This window comes from Tursiops truncatus, chromosome 3 (assembly GCF_011762595.2).
Source record: "Tursiops truncatus isolate mTurTru1 chromosome 3, mTurTru1.mat.Y, whole genome shotgun sequence".
NCBI lineage: Eukaryota > Metazoa > Chordata > Mammalia > Artiodactyla > Delphinidae > Tursiops > Tursiops truncatus.
This window is the reverse complement of record NC_047036.1, coordinates 123,588,762-123,611,343: the sequence shown is the minus strand read 5'-3', so window position 1 is coordinate 123,611,343 and position 22,582 is coordinate 123,588,762. Positions and strand designations below refer to the sequence as shown.

General features: G+C 41.5%; 1 protein-coding gene across 1 annotated transcript in view; it reads left to right on the top strand.

The window, feature by feature from the left end:
* JAKMIP2 (janus kinase and microtubule interacting protein 2) overlaps positions 1-22,582 on the top strand; it is a 172,559-nt gene that overhangs the window by 100,578 nt on the left and 49,399 nt on the right. Inside the window, exons 2-6 of the mRNA XM_019924657.3 lie at positions 3,133-3,408; positions 14,832-15,329; positions 18,905-19,114; positions 20,946-21,044; positions 22,305-22,451. Of these exons, the coding sequence (XP_019780216.1) occupies positions 3,280-3,408; positions 14,832-15,329; positions 18,905-19,114; positions 20,946-21,044; positions 22,305-22,451 (1,083 nt within the window). The 5' untranslated portion in view covers positions 3,133-3,279. The remainder of the gene's footprint in view (positions 1-3,132; positions 3,409-14,831; positions 15,330-18,904; positions 19,115-20,945; positions 21,045-22,304; positions 22,452-22,582) is intronic.

Sequence of the window (22,582 nt, the reverse complement as noted above, 5' to 3'; positions counted from 1 at the left end):
TACACACCTTGGGTCTCAGTTTCAAACTGCCTGGATTTGAATCTGGGCCTCACCAGCTTTCCACTCAGTCCTCTTAGGCAAGTTACTTAATCTTTCTGTGAATCATTTTATTTCCCCCACTATGTTTAGTGAGCATTAGATGAGAGCAGTATTTTAATTGCTAAATCCAATGACAGGCTCATGGCAATCAGTCACTGTAAGCTTTTATTATTATTACACTTATATGCAAAGGCTGCTATGTTTCTCCATTTCTCCATAATGAAATCTAATCATTATGAATTAAATTTAATCATCAATTATTCAGGAGCCTGTGAAATCTAACCCCAGTCTCTCTTCTCCCAGTTCACAACCTTCTCTACATACATCAGTTGTGTGGCTCCATGTTTTTCTCAAGTTCCTTCCTCTGCCATTTAAGTATCTCCAGTTAGAAAAGCCCATTCTTCGTTCAAGATGACGATATGGCCAGGAAGTGACTGGGAAGCTTTTCCCAAACTGTCCTTTCCTCTGTGTTGTGACAGCACCATAGGGGTTTGAGAGAAGTTGACCAAAGTGAGACATATTTTATAGGTAAAACAAACCAGACTTCCTAGTGGACCGGATAAGGGAAATAAGGGATAAAAAAAAAAAAAAAAGGATGATTTCTAAGCTTAGATCTGGAATAACTGGGCATGTGCTGGTGCCGTTTATTGATATGGGAAAACTTGGGGAGGATAGGTTTTTGAGGAACTAGTAAAAAAGACCTCTGTATTAGTTAAGTTAGGTTTGAGATACCAATTGGATGTCCAAGTGGATTTGGTAAGGAAGCAGTTGAATACATGAGTCTGGGGTTTGGGGAATGGTCAGGGCTATGGATATAGCACTGAGAGTCATAACCCTGTAGGTGGGGCCAGTGGAGATAACCTGGACGAAGCCCTGGGGACCAGCAACATCTAGAGAGCAACTAGAGGAAGAGAAACCTGTTAACTGTATACATGTGAGTTTACTCACCCAGAACCTGCTTGGAGTTAAGTACTGTCTTACTTATCTTTGTGCCTAGTGGTGTTTGTCATACAAATTTTCAATAAATGCTTGTTGAATTCATTTCAGTTCTAAAAGCAAAGAATGGTAACCACTTAGAAGTCTCCCAGCCATACACTTTAATGATTTCGCAACATTCGCAAAACAAGCATGAAGGACAACTCCAGCATCTAGCCGAGGGTGGAATATGGTGGACAGGTCCGTGACGGCTGGAGACAGGCGGATCCAACTTCCTAACCTTTTCCTATCCCCTTTCCCTAGGGACACTCTCCAAAGGGCATGGCCCCAGTGCTCATGGGTAGATGGCAGAAAGTCCAGGATCCCAGCATGGTCCTCAAGGCTGAATACCAGGGGTCTTGGTAGAGCAGCAGCTGCTAGAACATATGGGTCATCAGCAGGAATTCCCCTTAGTTCTGGACTGAAGCACCTAGATGTACACAATACTCAATTTTCTGAAAGGTTGCATGGGAAACTCTCTAGTATCTTCTTTATCTAGTCATGTTTTTTTTGCATGGACTCTTAACAGTTTAGTATTCATATTTTCCTTACCTCCTTGTCCCTATGACACATTTAAGAATTTGTAAATCAAGATACATCTCTCTTTTTTCTCTCCTCTTTCTACTGTTCGGACTAGGCCTTCATCATCCTTCACCTTGGCAAGTTTAATAGCCTTCTATCTGGTCTCCCTGCCTTCATTCTCTCCCCTCTCTGCCACCAGAATAACCATGCCAAAGTACTGCTGTATCAGGGCATCTACCTGCCAAGAGCTCCTACAGCTTCCTTGTTACTTACTGAAAAATAAATAAATAAATAAAAGATTCCATAATTCTAAGGATGGCATACCAGGTCTCCCAGAATCTATCATTTCCAGGCAACCTTTCTAGCATTAATGCCCACCAACCATATCCTGGGTTGTAACTAATCAGGCCCCCGTTTCCCCGAGAATAGTTACTGTGCTTTCTGTTTGCTGTATCTTGTCACCTGCTGTTTCCTTCACCCAAGGTTCACCTGTTTCTCTACCTGTTACAATCCTACCCGCTCCTCAAGTTCCAGGCAATGCCACCGTCTTCAGGGAGCCCTCCTTACTCCTTACTTCTCTCTTGAGAAGTCTATATTTTTGAAACAACTAGTGTTTATTTTTTTAAGGCAGTTATCAGATAGATGATGGTGATGATGATGAAGATAGATAGATAGATAGATAGGGATAAAGGTTTGTTGTTGTTTTTGCCTTGGAAAGCTAACAATTTCAATTTCAACATACTGTACTTAGCACAACATATACAAGCCTATTGACTAAATGAATAAGTGAGTGACCCAATTAACTCAGCATAATTAATCCCCACTTCTCCCAGTTTATCCACTGTATAATTCTAGATCTTTATATATCAGATTTTCTTAAAGTTGGGTCTCTCTGTAGGGCGACCATAGGTCATCATATAGGTGACTTCCTTTCACAAATACTAATTAAGTGCCTGGTATGTCCCAGGTCTTGTGATGGACCCTGAGAAGCAAGTTGTAAATACAAACAACACATTCCTGCTCTTACAAAGCTTACAGATTATGGAGGTGACCGCACTTGAATAACAAGGGCATGTATTAACCTGGGGGTAAGGTGGGAGGCTTCGAGGAGGAACTGATATGCCAGCTGAGACCTGATGGAGTCATAAAGGTTAGTCAGACTAACCTGTCTGTGTGGCAGCGTGTGAGGATGAGGATACGGGGAGGATCATGTGAGCAGGCTGGGCAGAGGATGGAGAAAAATGAAAAGTCCTTATGCGAAGAGAGGAAGAATCAGAAAAAGACATTCCTTACGGCCAGGGTATAAGTGAGTGATGTGGAGGAGGTGAGGCTAGGAGAATGGGCAGGTTCAGGCATAAGGAGCACTCTGAGGTGTGAAAGGTATACTCATATATGTCTTCATAGGTCTTTGAAGGGTTTTAAGCAGGGCGTTGACATGACCAAACTCGCCCTTTAGAAAGCCGGCCCTAAATTGAAGCACCAAGTGGACAGGAGCCCTAGGGAGGAGGCTCGTGCAGGCGGCTCAGGCTGAGTGCCTGACGGGCACGTGGCCCAGGTCTTGGTCACAGCGGTAACTGCTGTCTCTGCCTCTCCCAGGGCTTCTAGGACAGCGGCTGAGGAGACCTTCCCGAGGGGCAGCACGCAGTAGCTGCTGAGCCATCGCACCCGGGAGAAGCAGCAGTAACATGGCAGCCCCTGCTTGAGAGGAATTAAACACCAACAGACTCCATTCAGAGAGGAACAATGTCCAAGAAAGGGCGAAATAAGGGCGAGAAGCCCGAGGCGCTCATTGTCGCCCTTCAAGCTGCCAACGAAGACCTCAGGACCAAGCTCACAGACATCCAGATAGAGCTACATCAAGAGAAGTCCAAGGTGAGTGGGGCTCCCCAAGGCTGCAGCCTGGGAGGCTCTGGGCCGGCTCTGCCCGCTGGCCTGCCTCAGTGGGCCTCTGTCTGCTGGTTGCCAGAAAGGGCAACAACCCCTGGACAGAGGGAGATTCCCTGTGTGTGGCAGGAGGAAGTTGACCACAGGATACACAGAACATGAGAAAAACCTGCCTGTGGGGCTGAGCTCTGCCTCCCCAGGGGGCCAGATGTAAAAATGGAGAACACACCTGCCCCCACCTACACCTCTGGACACTTCATAGGCATACGGCCTTGGGTAGGTTCCACCCTTGCCCTCTGTAGTCATTTCCCCTGTGGCATTTCTCAGATGTGTCCCTGGTGTCACTCCACTGCTCAGAACCCTGCAACGGCTTCCTGCCTCTCAGTCAGGACTTTCCCCACCACTGAGGACTCTCCCTCCAGCTGTCTCCCAGACCCATCTCCCACTGCTGTCCCCCAGATCACTCTGCTTCAGCCTCTTCGCTGGACCAGGAGACATATGCCCATCACATTTGGGCCTTTGCCCTTGTTCTTCCCCAGTCAGCGGCATGCTCCTTCCTCACCAACTTCAAGTGTCAGCCCTAGTACAAGCATCTGACCACAGTGTCCAAAACAGAGCACTTCCTGGGCCCACATACTGCTTAAGGCCTGCCTCTTCTTGATTCATCTCAGAGCAATTTCTATGTTTATGTATTCAACTTGTTTAGTGGTTCTCTCTCCCCAGTCAAGTGTAATCTCTATGACAACAGAGTCTCATCTTATGTCTCTATTCCTAGAGCCTAAATAAATGTCCAGAACTGAAAAGCTCAACATATATTTGTTAAATGAGTAGATGAATGACATGACCAAGAGGTGATTTCTTCACTATACCTTAGCTTCTTCATCAGTCACATACTGTTTTCCTGTTGAGCTGGGATGAGGTTTAAGTTAGACAAGTACAAAAAGGAGTCATGAGGAGTACATGAGAAAATTCACGTCAGAGGCTCAGAGAGCTGCCTGGCACATAGCAAACTCTGAAAAAAAAATGCATGGTAATATCCCTTCTAAAATGCTGTATGCTTGAGTCAGTTGCTATCTAGACTTAAGAAAGTCTCTTTAATTCTCTGAATCTCATCCCTTAAATGAATATGCTAACACTTATCTTACTAGAGTGGTATGGATATCAAACAGGGTCACGGACAGGAAAGCATTTTGAAATATGTGACAGGCATAAGACATTTTTGCAAACTAGAGACAGCCATGTCAGCATAAAGTTGCCTTAAAGAGATAGAGCCTTGTGTAGTAAGGAAACGTTCTTGGTCAAGCTATAGATCACAAACCAACAGATATCCTTATTCTTTTTAATCTACCTCTTCTTCCTTGACGTTGCTATTACATTTTAATTAGTTATTTTCACCCAAATCTATTTCTCCTGGTTTGAGCAATAATAAAGCTTGGATTGGCCAAAGCTCCTGGCCTCCCGTCTCAGCTAAGCCTTGACCTTGGATAACCAGACCCCAATGTAAAGTTTGTGAAGGATATTATAGTTTCCACGAAGCTAAAAGGACTGGGATGTCCCGAAATGAAAACAAACAAACAAACAAACAAAACCCAAAAACTTTTGTGTAAGAGTCAGAAAACCAGAATATTGTCTTTATCTCTCCTTGGGGACAAATTTCAGTGTTTCAGTATCTCGATCTGTAATTCAGTGACTGAATCTGTTTCTCCATATCTGTGTCCCTCAAGCATCACTGGGCGTTAGAATAACCTGAGGGAACTTATTAAAAATTGAGATCCCTGGGCCCACAACCCAAGGATTGTGATAAAGTAGGTGGGTTAAGGTTCAGGACCGCAATTCCAGCAAACAGTCCAGACAGTCCCCATGGAGGTGGCTCTCTGCCTTCATGTTGACAAACACTCCACTCCACGATTCCTTCCAGGTTGACAACCTATAAACATTTCATTGGTTTTAACTTTCCCTGGGGCAACATAACATTTCAAGGGAGGCAGACTCCTTTTTTTTTTTTTTGCGGTACATGGGCCTCTCACTGTTGTGGCCTCTCCCGTTGCGGAGCAAGGCTCCGGACGCACAGGCTCAGTAGCCATGGCCCACAGGCTCAGCCGCTCCGCGGCATGTGGGATCCTCCCAGACTGGGGCACGAACCCGTGTCCCCTGCATCAGCAAGCGGACTCTCAACCACTGCGCCACCAGGGAAGCCCGGCAGAGTCCTTTAATTGTAGTAACAACAGAATGACAAACTACCTTCACAGGAAGAAACCTATCCGTCTAAAGACCGGCAACTATAACCTGCTGCTGATTTACAGAGAGCAAACTCATGAGATTTTAAAGAGGCAGAGGCCCGACAGACCCCACCCTGCCATTTTCCACACATTCAAGCTTTTTTTTTTTTTTTTTCATTCAAGCCTTTTAAAAGGAGTAACTCTTGACCACGGACAGAGCTGTTTATCCTGCCTGTTTATCCAGGGCCTGGCCCTGGTGTCTAAGCCAGCAGGTCAGGGGTAATCTCCCTTGCCTCTGACAAGAGACGAGAAGCCAGACCCTGGAATAAAAGCACTGCCCTATTGTCCCCTCTGCTGCCCCCTCCCCAGTCTCCCTCTCCGCGGTCCTTAATTACAATCCCAGCACAGGGGCCACAGCAAAGCCTCACTGCCTGTCAGCAGCTTTCCCCAAAGAGCAAAGGGAATTTAGAGGGCAAACAAGCCATAAAGCAGTTTTATTAAAATAAATACGATTGTGTTTCCAAAGGCCCAAGCTTTAAGAGAGAGAATATGAACAATGCCAACATGTGAATTCACACTCTCAGTTTGGCTCCAAGGCTATGATGATAAAATGACAGTTTAGCCACTGGGGAATGGACTAGTTAAAGAGCAGAAACCTTTGGAGCAATGGGGCATTACTCATTTTTCCAGAAAGACAAATCATCCCATTGACATTTGCAGAACACATTGTAGTAGAGCAGAGTCACAAATGCTGGACTGTTTTGAATGTTTACTCTCTGTCCCACACCGTAAGAACTGCATTTCCTCCTGACATAATCCCAGCTCTTTCCCTTAGCGCCTGAGTGACCCTGAGCAGGTTATGAAATCCCTCTGCATCTTCCTTCCCTCATCTGTCATATAGGATAATAGTCATGTTTACTTCCTAAGTGTGTTATTTTTTGAGGAGTTAGTGTCAAACATGTTGTGTTATAATTCAGTCATCTCACTTCATCCTCACTACCATTCTCTGAGGTGGGCATTGTTGTGATCCACATTTTACAGATGAGGAAACCGAGGCTTGGTGAGGTTAAGCAATTCACCCAGAGTCACATGCTAGTCGGTGACAGAGCTGAGTCTTTAACTCCCCTTCTCTCTCCTCCCAAGCCAATGCTCCTTTTTTGAAATATGTTTTTTCCCCAGTTTTATTGAGATATAATTGACATATCACATTGTATTTGTTTTAGGTATACAACATAATGATTTGATATATGTATAAATTGTGAAATGATTACACAATAAATCTAGTCAGTATCAGTCACCTCACATAGTTACAAAGTTTTGTTTTCTTGTGATCAGAACCTCTAAGATATACTCTCCTTGCAACCTTCAAATATTGTTAACAGGATTGTTAACTATAGTTGCCATGCTGTACATTACATCCTCAGAACTTACTTATTGTATAACTGGAAGTTTGTACCTTTTGACCCCCCTCGCCCATTTCTCCCATCTCCTACATCCTGCCTCTGGCCACAACCGCCAGTCCGTTCCCTGTATCTATGAGCTCTAATTTTTTTTTTTTAGATTCCACACAGCATCTGTCTTCCTCTGTCTGACTTATTTCACTTGGCATAATGTTGCAAATGACAGAATTTCCTTCCTTTTTATGGCTGAATAATATTTTGTGTGTGTGTGTGTGTGTGTGTGTGTGTGTGTGTGATATATCACATTTTCTTTATCCATTTTACATCAGTGGACACTTAGGTTGTTTCCGTGTCTTGCAAAGCCTATGCTTAAAATATGTGAAGGTCTGGAAAATACTGAAAAGTTTAGGCAGAGGAAGAGAGGATGTAAGAACTTTTCTTTACACTATTGTGCAAAATTTCAAATGGAGAAACAAAGTGGGAGAGGGAGTGGGAACATACCCCTATCCTTCTCCCACAGATGCCTGCATTTCCACTGCAGGGAAATGAAACAAAAATACTAGATACAGTCAACTTCTCGTGAGTAGAAATTATCTAAAAGATTTGCCAACCGCTGATAGGAATAACCATGCAGATAGGTAGGTCATTTTGACTGGACTCCAGGCATAAGGGCCAAGAGGATATAACTGTGAAGAGCCTGTGGTGGATAGGAAAGAACACAAGGCGGGGTCTTTTTCTTTAGTTAATTAATTTATTTATTATTTTCTTATTTTTTTGGCCGCGTTGGGTCTTCGTTGCTCTGCACGGGCTTTCTCTAGTTGCGGCGAGTGGGGGCTACTCTGTTGCGGTGCACAGGGTTCTCATTGCAGTGGCTTCTCTTGTTGGGGAGCATGGGCTCTAGGCACATGGGCTTCAGTAGTTGTGGTTCGTGGACTCTAGAACACAGGCTCAGTAGTTGTGGCACACGGGCTTAGTTGCTCCGCAGCATGTGGGATCTTCCCAGACCAGGGCTCAAACCTGTGTCCCATGCATTGGCAGGCGGATTCTTAACCACCTGCGCCACCAGGGAAGCCCAGGGTGAGGTCTTTATGCTGGATGATCTTGTCATTTCTGGCCTGCACTTGTGCATCTATAAAACGAGCAGATTGTAGACAACATAAAAGAGCTAAGGTCCTTGCAAAACGGTCGAGATTGGTTAGGAAAGGAAACTGCTTTAGCTCTTCGGGACCCTTCCCTGACCACCGAGTTAGATGACACTGTTCCCCTAGTTCCATGTACTCTGTCACATCGCCCTGTAATACTTTAATCACCGGGCTCTGTACTGTCTGAAGTTATGTTATTCGTTTATTTGCTTGTTTATTGCCTGCTGCCCCCACCCCAATGAAATATATGCTTCTATGGGTAAGAGACCATGTCTGCTTAAGGGATCCCCTAAGTAAGGTATCCCCAGAGCTTGCAGTGCTGCCGGGCATGTAGGAGACATGTCCTACTTGTTGAATGAATTTCCATGGTTCTTTTTAAAACATTCCCAACCACCCCAAGGGATAAGTACATTATAGTATTTATTTAGGTGGGCATCCCCAAGCCTGGGTGGAGAAAGTATTTCCACCCAGGTCTGTTTTTCTTAGAGCAGCACTGAGCCATTAAGCCATGGTATTTCCCTGTCTGTCTGCTCCTTGGACACCATGATCCGCTGATCAGGGTGTGTAAGCACACCAGGGATTGCTGTGAGATGTGAAATCCACCCACCCGATTCCCCAGGGTTTGGTCTTCTCCCTCAGAGGCAGCCTGCAGCTAGGATGAACCCCACAGGCACAGAGGGGATGAATCAGGAGCAGAGGACAGGGCTCCAAGGGTAGGGGCAGGGGGGCAACAGGCCTGGGATGCAGGCTCTGGGAGGAGTCGGCTCCAGACAGCAGTTGCCACCTTGGACAGCCCTTCAGCCTACAAAGCAGTCCTCACAGAGAGCCTGGGACAAAGGCAGCATGCGATACTATTCTGATTTCACTGAGAAAGAAAATGAGTTCTAACCATGTAACTCATTTGCTCCCAGTGACACAACTAGTAGAGCAGCCAAAATGGGAATTCCCATCTTCTCCAAGGCGGTGATCAAGGTAATGCTGTCTTATTCCACCGCGCTCTGTTGCCTCCAGGGCACTCTCAGAAAACCAGCCAACCTTCTCTATCCTCAGGCTAGTACTCTAGAGCTTCCAGGTTCAGGGACCACACTGGGCATCCAGTATTTCTTGCTTTCTGCAAATTTAGTTTTATTTTCAGGAAGCCTAAGTAGCTAAAAGCAAGAAATGGAAAGAGAGAAGCTTTTATTACTTCCCCAGGCTGTATAAAAAATCTCCCTTATGGGTCACGTTCCTGTGGCGGCAGCCTTTCCCTCTTCACATCTCCTGTTGGAGAGTTACTCAGTGCCCGTGAAAATCCCTGCCTGCCTACCATGAGTTTAGATCTCCAGCAACATCCGATGCAGATAATCCAAGCTGAACCTTTTGCTAACTTGTCTTGTCTTGATAACCTCTCAATTCTCCTTATCTTCGACAGGCTGTCCAATGTTTAATCCTAGATTTCTAAGGTCACATTAAAGCTCAAACACCACCCTCTTTATCTTGGCAGAACTTACAGTGGCATTTTTCAAAGGCCAGAACAGAATGAAGACAGAAGAAGAAATTATAATGTGAGGCCTGGGAGGGCTAGTCATGAATTTTCTTCCTTCTGTCATAGTGGAAGCTTTCCCCAGCCGGATTAAATTTTCCTAATGATCTTTATTTATTTTATTTTACTTTTTGGAAAACACCTCTGGGGTAAAAGGGATATGGGAAGTGTACCATTCAAAGCTCTGTTCAGTGCTCACCCCCTGGCCCTGTCCCACCCCACCCCCCAGTCCTTCGTACACATAATCCAGGTATCTTCCCAGTTAAGATTAGATGCCACCAGGGAACTCAAGACATCTTGAGGAAAATGTTATCTTTGAACATCTCTTTCTATTAGGAAAATCGTTGCTATGGTCTTGATAATGTAATAATAGTAACATTTGTCTTACTACCATAATATGGGTATTTAGATTTATGGTTTTGTTGGTATTAGTATATCATTGCATGATATAATGTTAATATATGCTATAATGTTCATCAAAATTAATATCTAGTATCTACCATGTATTAATAAGTATTAACCTCCCATGTGTTCCAGCCTTTCCAAAGGACTTTTGCTACATTATGGAAGTCAGTCCTCGCAACAATCATATGAGAAGGATATCACCAATTCTAGTTTACACGTGAGACTGAGGCTGAGTCAGGGGCCCCAGCTTGCCCAAGGTTTCAGAGCAAACTAGGAGACCTGGGATCTGACCTGACCTGGCTCCTGGCCCACACTGGACTCTGATCAGCCTTCTTTATGTTGTGCTTATGTAGAGCCTGTTCCCCATTTTTCTCATCAGAAATTCAGGTGCAACAAATCATAGAGCTGTCTAGGAGGTTAAATGTACTGATAGGTGTAAAGCCTTTAAAAAATCGCCTCATACATAGTAAATTAAACCCTCAATAAATGCTTACTATTTATGTGATCGAGCTGAAATTTTTCTCCATAAAACATTTCCACTAACAAAATTGATTCTCTCTCCAATTAATAAATAATTTTTTCCATTTCAAAGTATTATCATCTTCACATTTTTTCAGTTACTCAGGGGTAGTTCTTCATCTTTTCGTATACTCATTCTCATGATTTACATTAAGATATTAAGATCTATTTCCTTAGTGGTGCAATCTAAGCTGCAAATAATTTTCAGAAAATGATTTTACTACAGAATTTCTATTGGTTCTTTTTTCCTCCCAGATGTCAGTCACATTCTTTGTATCTCCTTCACAGTGAAACTCTTCTCCCAAGCCTAAAAAAATCATACCTAGAAATCCTGCCAAAAATGACAGTTTCCATGACAACCAAAATAAGCAGACATAAAAAATGCCAAATGTAATTCAATACCTTTGAATTTTCTTTGAGTTCTGTGGATCCCTTTTATGTGATAGACAAAAAGGCCAGTGTTAGTTTTGTCTTCATGCTGGAATATATTTCCCATATACCTGTATTTTCACTTTTTTTTTCTTTTTCATTCATTTCCTCTCCAGTCTACACACAAAAGATTAGTGTTTATAAATAAATTTGAGAGAAATTACAGAATCACAAAGTGGTACAATCTAATGCACCTGCAGAGAATTTGACAAATAATTTTAGATCAAGAGTATCTCCTCATATCCAATAATAATATCATTACCTTACATTTTATAGTACTTTACAGTTCAAGCTACTTTCCCATTCACTATCTAATTTAATCCTAAAAATAATTCTTTTACAGGTATTTTTAAAATTGTAATCAAAGATCCTCAGAATAAAGCAACCTTCTTAGAGACAGCAGATGATGAAATCAAAATACAAACCCAGAATTCATTACCCTTTATCCATTTTTACTACAACGTTTTATTGTTTTAGGAAGAGTTGCTAAAATTCCCTTAGTAACTTGTTACCTATCAGCTCTTAATAGTCATGATACTGTTCCAAATGCCTAAGGAACATAAATACGTCCTGCTGAAATTGAAGATGATCCCGTTTCGTACCACTCAAGCTAAAGTTAATTTCCCCAAGGTCCTAGATGGAAGATAAATTACAGAGTTTCTAAATCAGTGAAAAATAAGGCCTCTTATGTCAAAAAGTGCGTTATCTAAAAGAAGAATCAGCAAACATTTTCTGTGAAGGGCAAAACAGTAAATATTTTAGGCTTTGTGGGCCAGACAGTCTCTGTGAAACTACTCAACTTCATTGTAGCGTGAAAGCAGCCATAGGCAATATGGAAATGGATGGGCCTGGTTGTGTTCCAATAAAACTTTATTAACAAAGACTGGGGGTGGGGCAGGAAAGATTTGGCCTATGAGCTGTTGTTTGCCCACTCATGGTCTAGAAGATACTTCTTCAGTTCATTGTAGAAAAATGGAAAGTTAGATTTAGGTTTTCATCACTGAAGAACTGAGAGAAGCATCAAACAGAGGACAGGCAAACATTATATGTTAGGGTTTTTTTTGTTTTATACAGGGAAGGGATGGATGAGGGCTGCTCTGGGTAACAGTGCAAGCCTATGTTCGTTCTCTAAATCGTTGACAGGATATATTATTCCTGCCTCTGGTTACGAGGCTAGCCAGGGAAACATATTGGCTTACATTCTTTAATTCCACACGTACGCTTTGTCTTCTTATCATGTGTTGTGCTGACAACCAATGGGTAGACAAAGATGAACAAGGCTCACTGGCAGCCTTCTAGGAGTTTCCAGTCTGAGGTGAGGTAGGAGAGGAGGTGGTGAGGACAGACAAGTATGTAAAAAAAATACAGCATAAAGAAAAATGTGGAAGAGACCAGTAAGGAGGTATTAGCAAACTGCACTGAGAAGACAAATGCAGGAGAAATAAGCTTGGTCCTGGGTGATTGGGGTGTCATGATCAGAGAGGGTGACATTTAGTTGGGTCATGAGGAATGAAAGGATCCCAAAAGGAGCTGAGGGAAGGGCAGGTCAGGAAGAAGAATCTCAGGTAGGCACACAGGTACAGCGATGTAGGGCATGTGCAGAAAACAGGATAATCCCCCGTGCCTGGAGAGGTAGAGTGAGGAGTGGAAATGGGAGCTGGAAGTCCAACCAAGTCTTCTGAGAGCTGAAAGATGCAGCTGAAGTGTTGGGATTTTATTCCCCGACAGAAAGGAGTCCTGGCGCATAAATCAGATCATAACAGGACTTTACTAAGAGAATGTCAGCAGCAGTGTGAAGAAAGCTCGGTTCATTAAATGAACCTCCAAGAACTCTGGAGCAATGCTGTCCAAAAGAAACATAATATGTGCCACAAACGCAAGCCACATATGTGATTTTAAAATTTCTTATAACCACAATTTTAAAAAGTAAAACTAAACAGCATTAATTTTAATAATATACTTTATTTTACCTAATTTATCCAAAGTATTATAGTTTCAACATGTAATCAATGTAAAAATTATTAATGAGATATTAATGTTTACCTCATACTGAGTCTTCAAAATCGGGTATGTATTTTACACTTAGGGCAGGGCTCAATTCAGATTTTCAATATTGCAAGTGCTCAGTGTGGCTAGTGGCCACCGCATGGGACAGCACAGCTCTAGAACATATGAACTAAAGGGCATCCGGGAGGGGACCTGAGCCTAGGCTGGAGGCAAGACCCAAGGACAGTCATTTGGGGATGCCTGGCTGCATATTTTGCCAAGTCTCCTTGTGCCCTGAGTTCTTTTAGAATAACCTACATGGGAATAATTGCTGTGCCTTTAAAATAAAATGTTCATAAAATGCCATATGGACTTAGAAAATCCTGTTCTAGCTAAAGGTAGGTAAACTGTTAAGGTAAGTGAAATCTCAGACACTTTACATTATAATTACAATGGTTTCAATAAGGAATTTGGATCTTAACATTTTTCAGCTGGAAGGGCTCTTAATTATTTTATGAAACGTTCTAGTTTTACAAATGGCAGAGACTCAGTATCACTCACCCAGATATTACTCCTGGGGCTGCCGAGTTCTTCCTTTTTTCCAGGTTACTGTGTGGGTGTATGTGTGTGTGTGGTGTATGTGCAAACAACAGAGACAGAGGAACAAAGGCAGGCAGCAGAGATGAGGAGGGGGAAGGAGAACAGTACAAGAGCCTGGTGAGTCTTTTTTAAGCTACAGATGCTGGGGCCCTACCCTGATCTACTGAATCAGAGATGGACTCACAGACAAATTAAGGTAGTGCCATTGCTAATCTATGAAGAGACCTATATTATCATTAGAAATAGTACAAAACACAGGAGAATTTTTTAAACCAGAATACCTGACAGATGAAAATTTGAAAAGGAGTACTTTATTAAATTCCTTGGAGTGTTGGCTTAGGTGGGAGAGAGAGGGAGATAAAAGCACGGGGTAGTGAAGGATGCAGACACCCATGTAGCAGAAATAACAACAGCCACTGAACGCCTTTAGCACAGGGCCCTGCACTGCGGGGTTTTGGGCTGGTGTGTGTGTGCCTGTAATAATTTTGGGGGTGGAACCAAGTTGCCATAGTAAGAAAGGTAAGGTTGAGGACATATCAACTGTCTTCATTTCTCACCTCCCCCTTAGCAGCAATTAGCTTCTCTTCCAAAAAAAGGGGCGGAAGAATATTTTATACTATCACTTTAGGCACCAATTTATTAGCCTGATCATAATATTGAACTATGGACCAACCTGGGTGTCCCGGTACACCCACATTTATCAGTTTGGACCTTGTTAGGGATGTGTAGTCTAGAAAGCTCTCCAGGTGATCTGTTTTGAACTCCTCACCAGGGTGAAGACTATTATAGTACCGCTTCCTAATTTTAATGTGTACACCAGTCACCTGGGGATTTGTTACACTGCAGGCTCTGATTCGTAGGTCTGGGATGGAGCCCCTGCATTTCTGACAGGCCCCTGGGTGATGGCTGTGCTGCTTGTCTGCAGACCACACAGAACAGTAAGGCCCCAGAACATCAACTATTTTTCTGAACAAAGTAATGTAAGCACCCTCGGGTATTTCCTCCTTTCCCACTGCATTCCCAGCATTAAAAGGCCTGTGGTTCCCCTCGCTCCTTCCACAGGGGGCTGGAACTTGAAAAGAGATGAGGCATTAAGAGATCTCAGGGGCCTGAGCTGCCAGTCCTGCCTAGGAGCACACCTTTTTGATGAGGCTCACCTCTTTTCATCCTTTCACCTCTCTGCCTTCAGGTATCTAAACTCGAAAGAGAGAAAACTCAAGAAGCCAAGAGGATCCGTGAGCTGGAGCAGCGCAAGCACACGGTCCTGGTGACCGAACTCAAAACCAAGCTCCACGAGGAGAAGATGAAGGAGCTGCAGGCCGTGCGGGAGAATCTCATCAAGCAGCACGAGCAGGAAATGGCCCGGACGGTGAAGGTGCGGGACGGGGAGATCCAGAGGCTCAAGTCGGCGCTGTGTGCGCTCCGGGACGGCAGCAGCGACAAAGTAAGGACAGCGCTCACCATCGAGGCCCGCGAGGAGGCCCGGAAACTGTTTGATGCAGAGCGCCTTAAGCTCTTACAGGAAATTGCGGACCTGAAAACGGCCAAGAAGCAGGTGGATGAGGCGCTAAGCAATATGATCCAAGCGGATAAAATCAAGGCTGGGGACCTCAGGAGTGAGCATCAGTCCCACCAAGAAGCCATCTCCAAGATCAAGTGGGAGTCGGAGCGGGATATTCGGAGGCTGGTTAGTAACCCAGGGCAGAACCATTCTCTTTCCAGGCTTCAGAGTGCTTTGGGGTTTGCTTTTTCATGAAAGGTGTCTTTTTCATGAAAGGTGTCTTTCATGAGAGGATTGTAAACAGTACCCTCCTTCTGTCTAGTGCTATGGCCAAGATGCAAGATAGGTCAATAGATAAGTAGATGCGCCCAGGCCAAAATTGGCATTGTAAAAGGTAAAAGATTTTGGAGTCACCTTTCTCATGGAAACTGGATTCTTCCAGCCCCACATGTATGGAGAGTATGGGTTTAATGACTCCTGTTTTCTTGGATGTCCATGGAAATATTCTGAATTATGAACTCTTCCAAAATCAGCATGTTTTGTAGGCTTTCCATTTATAAAATGTTTGGGGGTTTTTACCGGGGAAAGGGAAGTTTCTTTGGCTTTCAAGGTGTCTGAAAATGGCAGCCACTGGGAACATCCTCTGGGATTCACCTGTCTTCTCTCCAGGAACCGTGTCTGAAAGCAAGAAATAGAGCTATAAAACCCCTAGTCATTTTACAAAGAGATCTTCTTTCCCAGAATAAACAGAGGCCACTCAAAATAGGGGCCATTATAATTCTTAAATTGGATGTCATTCCTAAATAGCTTATTTGCTATTACAAATTTCCAAGACTTCCTTCAACCCCTACTGAGTTGAGTCTTTCTTTTTAATATGTATGACCAAAAGCCACGTCAGTCTCTCACTATGCTTAAAAGTAAAACAAATAGAATTATTGTGTGAAAGCTATAATGTTGCAGATTGGCCTTCTCTTAGAAGTATTTATATGCATCTATATTCAGAATGTTTCGCATTAGTTATATCTTGGTTATATATTAACTATCACCTGTTCGAGTGTACTTTATGCTTCTCTAAAAATATTTTCTTAGGAAAAACTACACCTTCCTTCTTGTGTGTGCCAGGTCTAAGCATTTATATTCTAAGAATTCCAATTATGTGTCTTAGACAGTATCTCTAGGATTTCAATTTTATGTAAAAAATGGTTATGGTAGAACATTTTAGAAAACTAAACATATGATTTTCTTTGTACTGCAATACAGTGTGACTGTAAAATGTTGCCTTTGCTACACTTTCCAAATTCTTTATCTGCAATTCATACTATCGCATTGGTTGACAATAAAGACCAAACACAGTGCAGAAATATTGGTCTCTGCCCTGCCTTTGGTTTTTAAGACAACAACGGCTGATGAAGAAAGAATCAAGACTGTGAACTCTGGAGTCAGCAGGTAGGTAAGGAAGCTTACATTAAATATTTTTGCTTGTCGATGCTTTTAATGTAAAATCTTAAATGAAAAGGAAGCTTTACATTAAATATTTTTTACATTATATTTACATTAAATATTTTTGCTTGTCGATGCTTTTAATGTGAAATCTACACATATATCTACCTGTTGGTCTGCAATTTCTTCCCTGATTTCCTTTCACCAGCACATTGCAGAAGCAGACTTGAAATCCCTCTTAATAACAATGTAAAATCTAATCTGTCTGAAGATTGGTTCAAAAATTGGGTACAAACAGAGAAACAGGGGAAACTTTTTCATTAATACAGATGCAGTTCATTTTTTCCTTCTAATCCTGTTCTTACTGCAACACCCAGTTTTATTTTTGGAACTGAAAAGGAGAGAAATGGGAGCTATTCTGTGTAGAAAATTTTCCCAGGGAATTCTGGTATGTACCCATCTAATTAGAAATTTGGAAGATTTTCAGTATTCTGAAACCAGAGTCCATATTTATAACCAGCATGCAATAGAGACTGCTTGACACTAGGTACTGGATAGTCTACAGAAAACCACTTTGGGAAAATGCTGGAAGGATAACCTTGGCATAAGTATAGCATAGGGCCAAATAGAATGGGCTCTAGGGTCATAAGACTGTATATTAAATCAGTCTTCATCATTTATTAGCCATATGACCATGAACAAGTTCTTAACCCTTTGGGTCCTCAGTCGTCACCTGTGAAATGGTGATAACAGAACCTATATAATAGGATTGTTATAAAATTAGACAAGGTATGTAAGGCCCTGAATGCCTTGAATGTAGAAAAAGATCAATAAATTTCAGTTATAATGATGAGGCTGATTATATGGGTGTAATGGGGTGATTTCCCAGCCAGTTCAGTTATGTAGGGTACTTAAGAACCAAGTAAGAGCATGCAGATCTGGAGCTACGGTAAACTGGAAATAAACCATAGATGACAGATCAAACAAAGGAACGTGCTACTTAGATAAGAGCAACACTGGACTCAAGTTTCCTGCAAGGAGATAAAATGAAGACAATGCTTTTACTCCCAAATTAACAGGACAGCGTTTGATTACTTGCCAAGTTATCAGATGATGTCACAGCACCATGGCCTCCCAAAAATGATCTAAAATTTTATCCTGTGACTTGGAGGCAGTAGCTCACAGAGAGTTACATGTGGGAAGATGTGATTGTATAATACAGTTTCTGTTCCAAATATATATAAATATGTATTTTGGTCTTAGGAACACAGCAAAGAAAGATTTATACCAAGTGATTTGTTATATATAAGGAGACATTTTTATAAAGAGGAGAACAGTATACTATTGTTTGCATTAAATGTGTCTATTCTATTTCCATTTTTAAGATTCTCATGGAATATAATGAAATGAGAAGAAAGGTTTTACCTAATGGCTGTGCTTTCTTCAGAGATTGTTTATAGATATTAACTTCACTAGCCCTCACCCAGGGATGGCAAAAAGTTTTCAGTCCAGTGGAACTCTGATCAATTGGTATCAAATGCTTTTGGCCTTTAGTTGAGAAGTATTTCTGAGGCCATGCCCAGGCTTAACAAAAATGAGTGTTGGGATCAATAAATATATCCCACAGATATAGGTGGGAAAATAGTAACTAATACTAGCAGGTATTTTCTATTCCAGTTCTTGTCCCAACCATGATTTTCTGACTATAATAGTAAAATGGTTGCTAAGAACTGGCTGCTCTGAAAAATGGATAGGAATGGAAAGAACCATACAACATGAACCATGGAAGGACAAATTCACCACTTGAATGCAAACATATTGGCCTTAGGAAATGATGAGGCTACTGGAAATACTGTAGCTTCTTCAGTTACAAATGACCTGTTCATAGTTGTTACTGCTATTTAAACTGAACTCAAAAGTCATTCCTCCACACAGGAGGTAACATCACACATTGTCCTGGGAAACATTGTAGTAGAATATTTAGCATCTGTCCTTATTAACACTAATGCCCTGTTTTAAAGTTAACTTTTGCTTTCCATATCCAACCAAACCAGACTGTTTCAAACAATATATTGAATCACAGCACCTACATAGGATATACTAGAGAGAAAAAATTACCCTCCTTGACACCTAATTAGTCTAGGATGGCCGTTCATTACCTATTCTTGCCTTGTCTGACTCCTGAATTCAGTATACTTGTCATATTCATGATTTTTTTCTCTATATCAATCAGCAGAACAAAAGTTAAGCTCATACCATTGTAAAAATGCATTTCTTTGCAGCATTGTTAAATAAAATGTCATGGGTGTCATTTAATTCAGATGGATGAAATCAAAGCCAAGGACAGGATCATCTTTTCCCTGGAAAAGGAACTGGAGACCCAAACAGGCTATGTACAGAAACTCCAACTGCAGAAGGAGGCTTTGGATGAACAGCTCTTTCTGGTCAAGGAGGCTGAATGTAACATGAGCAGTCCAAAACGAGAAATTCCGGGAAGGGCAGGAGATGGCTCTGAACACTGCAGCAGTCCTGTAAGTCTATTCAAGTTGAAGTTAAAAACTCAGGAGTCATCTTTTATTTAGCGCCTAAGTTTTACTTTTCACTTAAGCTCTTTTCCTGTTTACTACAGAGCAATCAATTCCACCTCCTACTATAAAACAAGCAAGTACCTTGGGAGCAGAGTTTTCTAAACTCATAGACAACAAAGTGGTCTGTACTGCATTAGCTGATCACAAGAGAATTACATATCTTTTAAAATCCTTTACAGAATTTTTCTAGCCGTGATACCTGTCCAAACATCAGCAATATTATAAGAATCATAAATTAGATGAAAATACTTTGCCTCTTGCCAAGACTGGTCATTTTCCCTTGTGTGAACAATTGAGTTGAAAATTGGTAAAAATGGTTATCATGTACAGGGGTCAAAATGTATAACTGTGTAAAAGACTAAACCATTTATAATCGTCACCTGAAAGCTTCAAGTCTGATTGTTTGACACTTATTTTCCTGGAGTTTCCTCATTTTATATGAGAAATTATTTTCAGAAGTTTAGTGATAGAAATCAGCTTGTATATAGTTTACTTTCATATCTTATACCTTGCAAATTATTTAGCGCTAAAAAAGATGACAATGTATTTTTTAGGAACAGAGGTAGGTTCCAAAGTAGTACTTAGAACTGACTAATAAATAATTTATGAATATATGTGTATATATATATATATATATACATATATCCCAGTAGGTGGCAGAAAGAATACTGAACTAGGATTCAGCAGATGTAAGTTTTAGTTCTGTCACTGACACTTAGCTGCAGTGTAGTAAAATTGTCAAGAGAATGAGCTCTAGAGTCATACCCTTTAGTTTAAATCCTGGATCTGCTGTTTGCTGTGTGACCTTAGGCAGATCCTTTGACTGCTCAGAGTTTCCTCATCTGTAAAATAGAGGCAATAGTGGTACTCCACAGAGGTGGTCTAAGGTTTAGAAGAAAAGATATGTAAATATAGAACATAGTGTCTGGCACACAGCATCCAATACATATTAGTATAGACCTTGAACAACCTACGACCTCCCTGAATCTTACCGGTTCTGCTGAATCCTTTAGGATATTGTGAATCAAGGAATAGTGTGTGAAACTGCTTTGCCAACAGTACAGCACTATCAAAATGTAAGATGATAATGGAATTGCAAGTATATATGTCCTATGGACTCTAGAGCACAGACTTAATCTATGACTGCTGCGTGTAAAGTGATTCCATGACTATTATGCCAGTGGGGAAGCCAGCTGATCTGGGCAGAATCTACCAGCGAAGTTTATCCTATAATCTACTGTCTTCTATACATGAAAGTAATGCACCAGCCTTCTGAGTCTGACCTTTTTCTCCGGGGTATGCAGGAATTTGCAAATCCCATCCCTCTATCCTGCTCTATCCTCTCTTTGGCTAAGAGTAATAGCAGGACATCTGTCTAGGCTTTGGGAAGCAATGTGCAGCCATGACACAAGGGATGAACCTCATGTAACCATGAACCTCATGTAATCACAAAGTGACCTTGGTCTCACAGCTCACAGATCTCATAAACTGATCCAACCATCTACCACTTCCTTTGCCAGGAGCCAGGGCTCCAGGGAGTATCTGCCACATGGAATTCATTTACAACTTCAAACAGGCTTGATCTTAAACCCAAGCAGAGAATATTGGGGATTGGAATAGGGTAAATATTTACTCTTCTCTGAATAAGAGAACATTTTACTCTCAACTCATGAGCCAAATGAAAGGAACCAAGCCTATTACTTTTATGAGCAGTATTCTAAAATTTTGTGAAAAGTATTATTGAAGAAATAATAATTTTAATTTTCATGTGTAGGATTTGCGAAGAAATCAAAAGAGAATAGCTGAGTTGAACGCCACTATAAGAAAATTAGAAGACAGGAATACCTTGCTTGGAGATGAACGAAATGAATTGGTGAGTTCTAAGCAAATTTTTTTTATTTTATTATTTTTTAAACATTTTGTTATAGTAGTATATACGATGTTATAGAAGTATAGCACAGTAAAGAAAAGTGCACAAATAATAAAGGTATGGCTCAGTAAATATGCCCCAGTGAAGCATATTATGGGCGAAGCACCCATATAACCACTACCCAGGTGAATAAGTGGAAGATTACCAGCATCTCAGAACTTCCCCTTTGTGTGACCTCTTTCAATCACCATCCTTCTAAAGTTAACCACTATACTGAATTCTCTCTCTACAGATGTCTATCGCCATTTTTAAAACGTGTTGTAGGGAATTCCCTGGCGGTCCAGTGGTTAGGGCTCGGCACTTTGATTACTGGGGCCTGGGTTCAGTCTCTGGTTGGGGAACTAAGATTCCCGCAAGCCGTGCGGCCCAACCAACAACAACAACAAAATGTGTTGTAAATGGAATCATATGAGAATTACTCCTTTGTGTCGGGCTTTTTTGCTCAGCATTCCATTGGTGAGAGTCATCCACTGTGTTGCATGTAGAATTCATTCATTTTCACTTTCTATCATATTCAATTATATATGATATAATTATATATTTATTGTAAAAGTATAAACAATATATGATATGTATATACAATTATATGATAAATATATATATATATTCATCTATTGTTAATGGACATTAATGTTGTTTCATAACAATTTATAGCTGTTAATGGTGCTGCTACATGTCCTGGTGAGAAAATGTGCTCATGTCTGGGGGGAATATACTAAGGAACAGAATAACTGGATCATAGAGTATGCATGCAGTCAGCTTCAGCAGTTGCTACCAGTTTTCCACAGTTGTCTTAATAGCCACATTTCCCCCAACAATGTATGAGAGTTGTAGTTTCTCCATGTCTTTGTCAACATGCAAAGTTAATTGGTCATTTTAGTCATTTTGGTGGGTGTGAGGTATATTCTTATTGTAGGATTTTCATTTTTATTTTCCTTCTCACTAATGAGGTGGAGTAACTTTTCAAATATCTATTGGCCTTTTGGGTATCCTGTGTGATTTGCCCTTTGTCTTTTGCCCATTTCCTCTTGTGCGTTCATTTTCTTATTAGTATTAGGGATTTTTTACGTCATTTTTGGATGCTTGTGTTTAAAATATCATGCTCTGTGCCTTACATTTTACATTCTTTTTGGTGGCTCTTGGTATAATGAAGTCATTTTCAGCCTCTAAACACGAGGGACACATTGTCTTATGTCTTCCCAGTTAAAACGCGTGCGGGAAACCGAAAAACAATGTAAACCTCTTCTGGAAAGGAACAAGTGCCTCGCCAAGAGAAACGATGAACTGGTGGTGTCTTTGCAGCGCATGGAAGAGAAACTAAAAGCCGTTACCAAGGAAAATTCAGAAATGGTGTGTACCACAGACTCTGCAAAACTGCAGCTTCTTTCCTTTTATTACACTGTTAACCTGACTTCCTGGTCTTTCCCAGTTTATTTTTAAAATACAATGCTATTTGTGAAAGCTTAGATTTTTCCCTTATG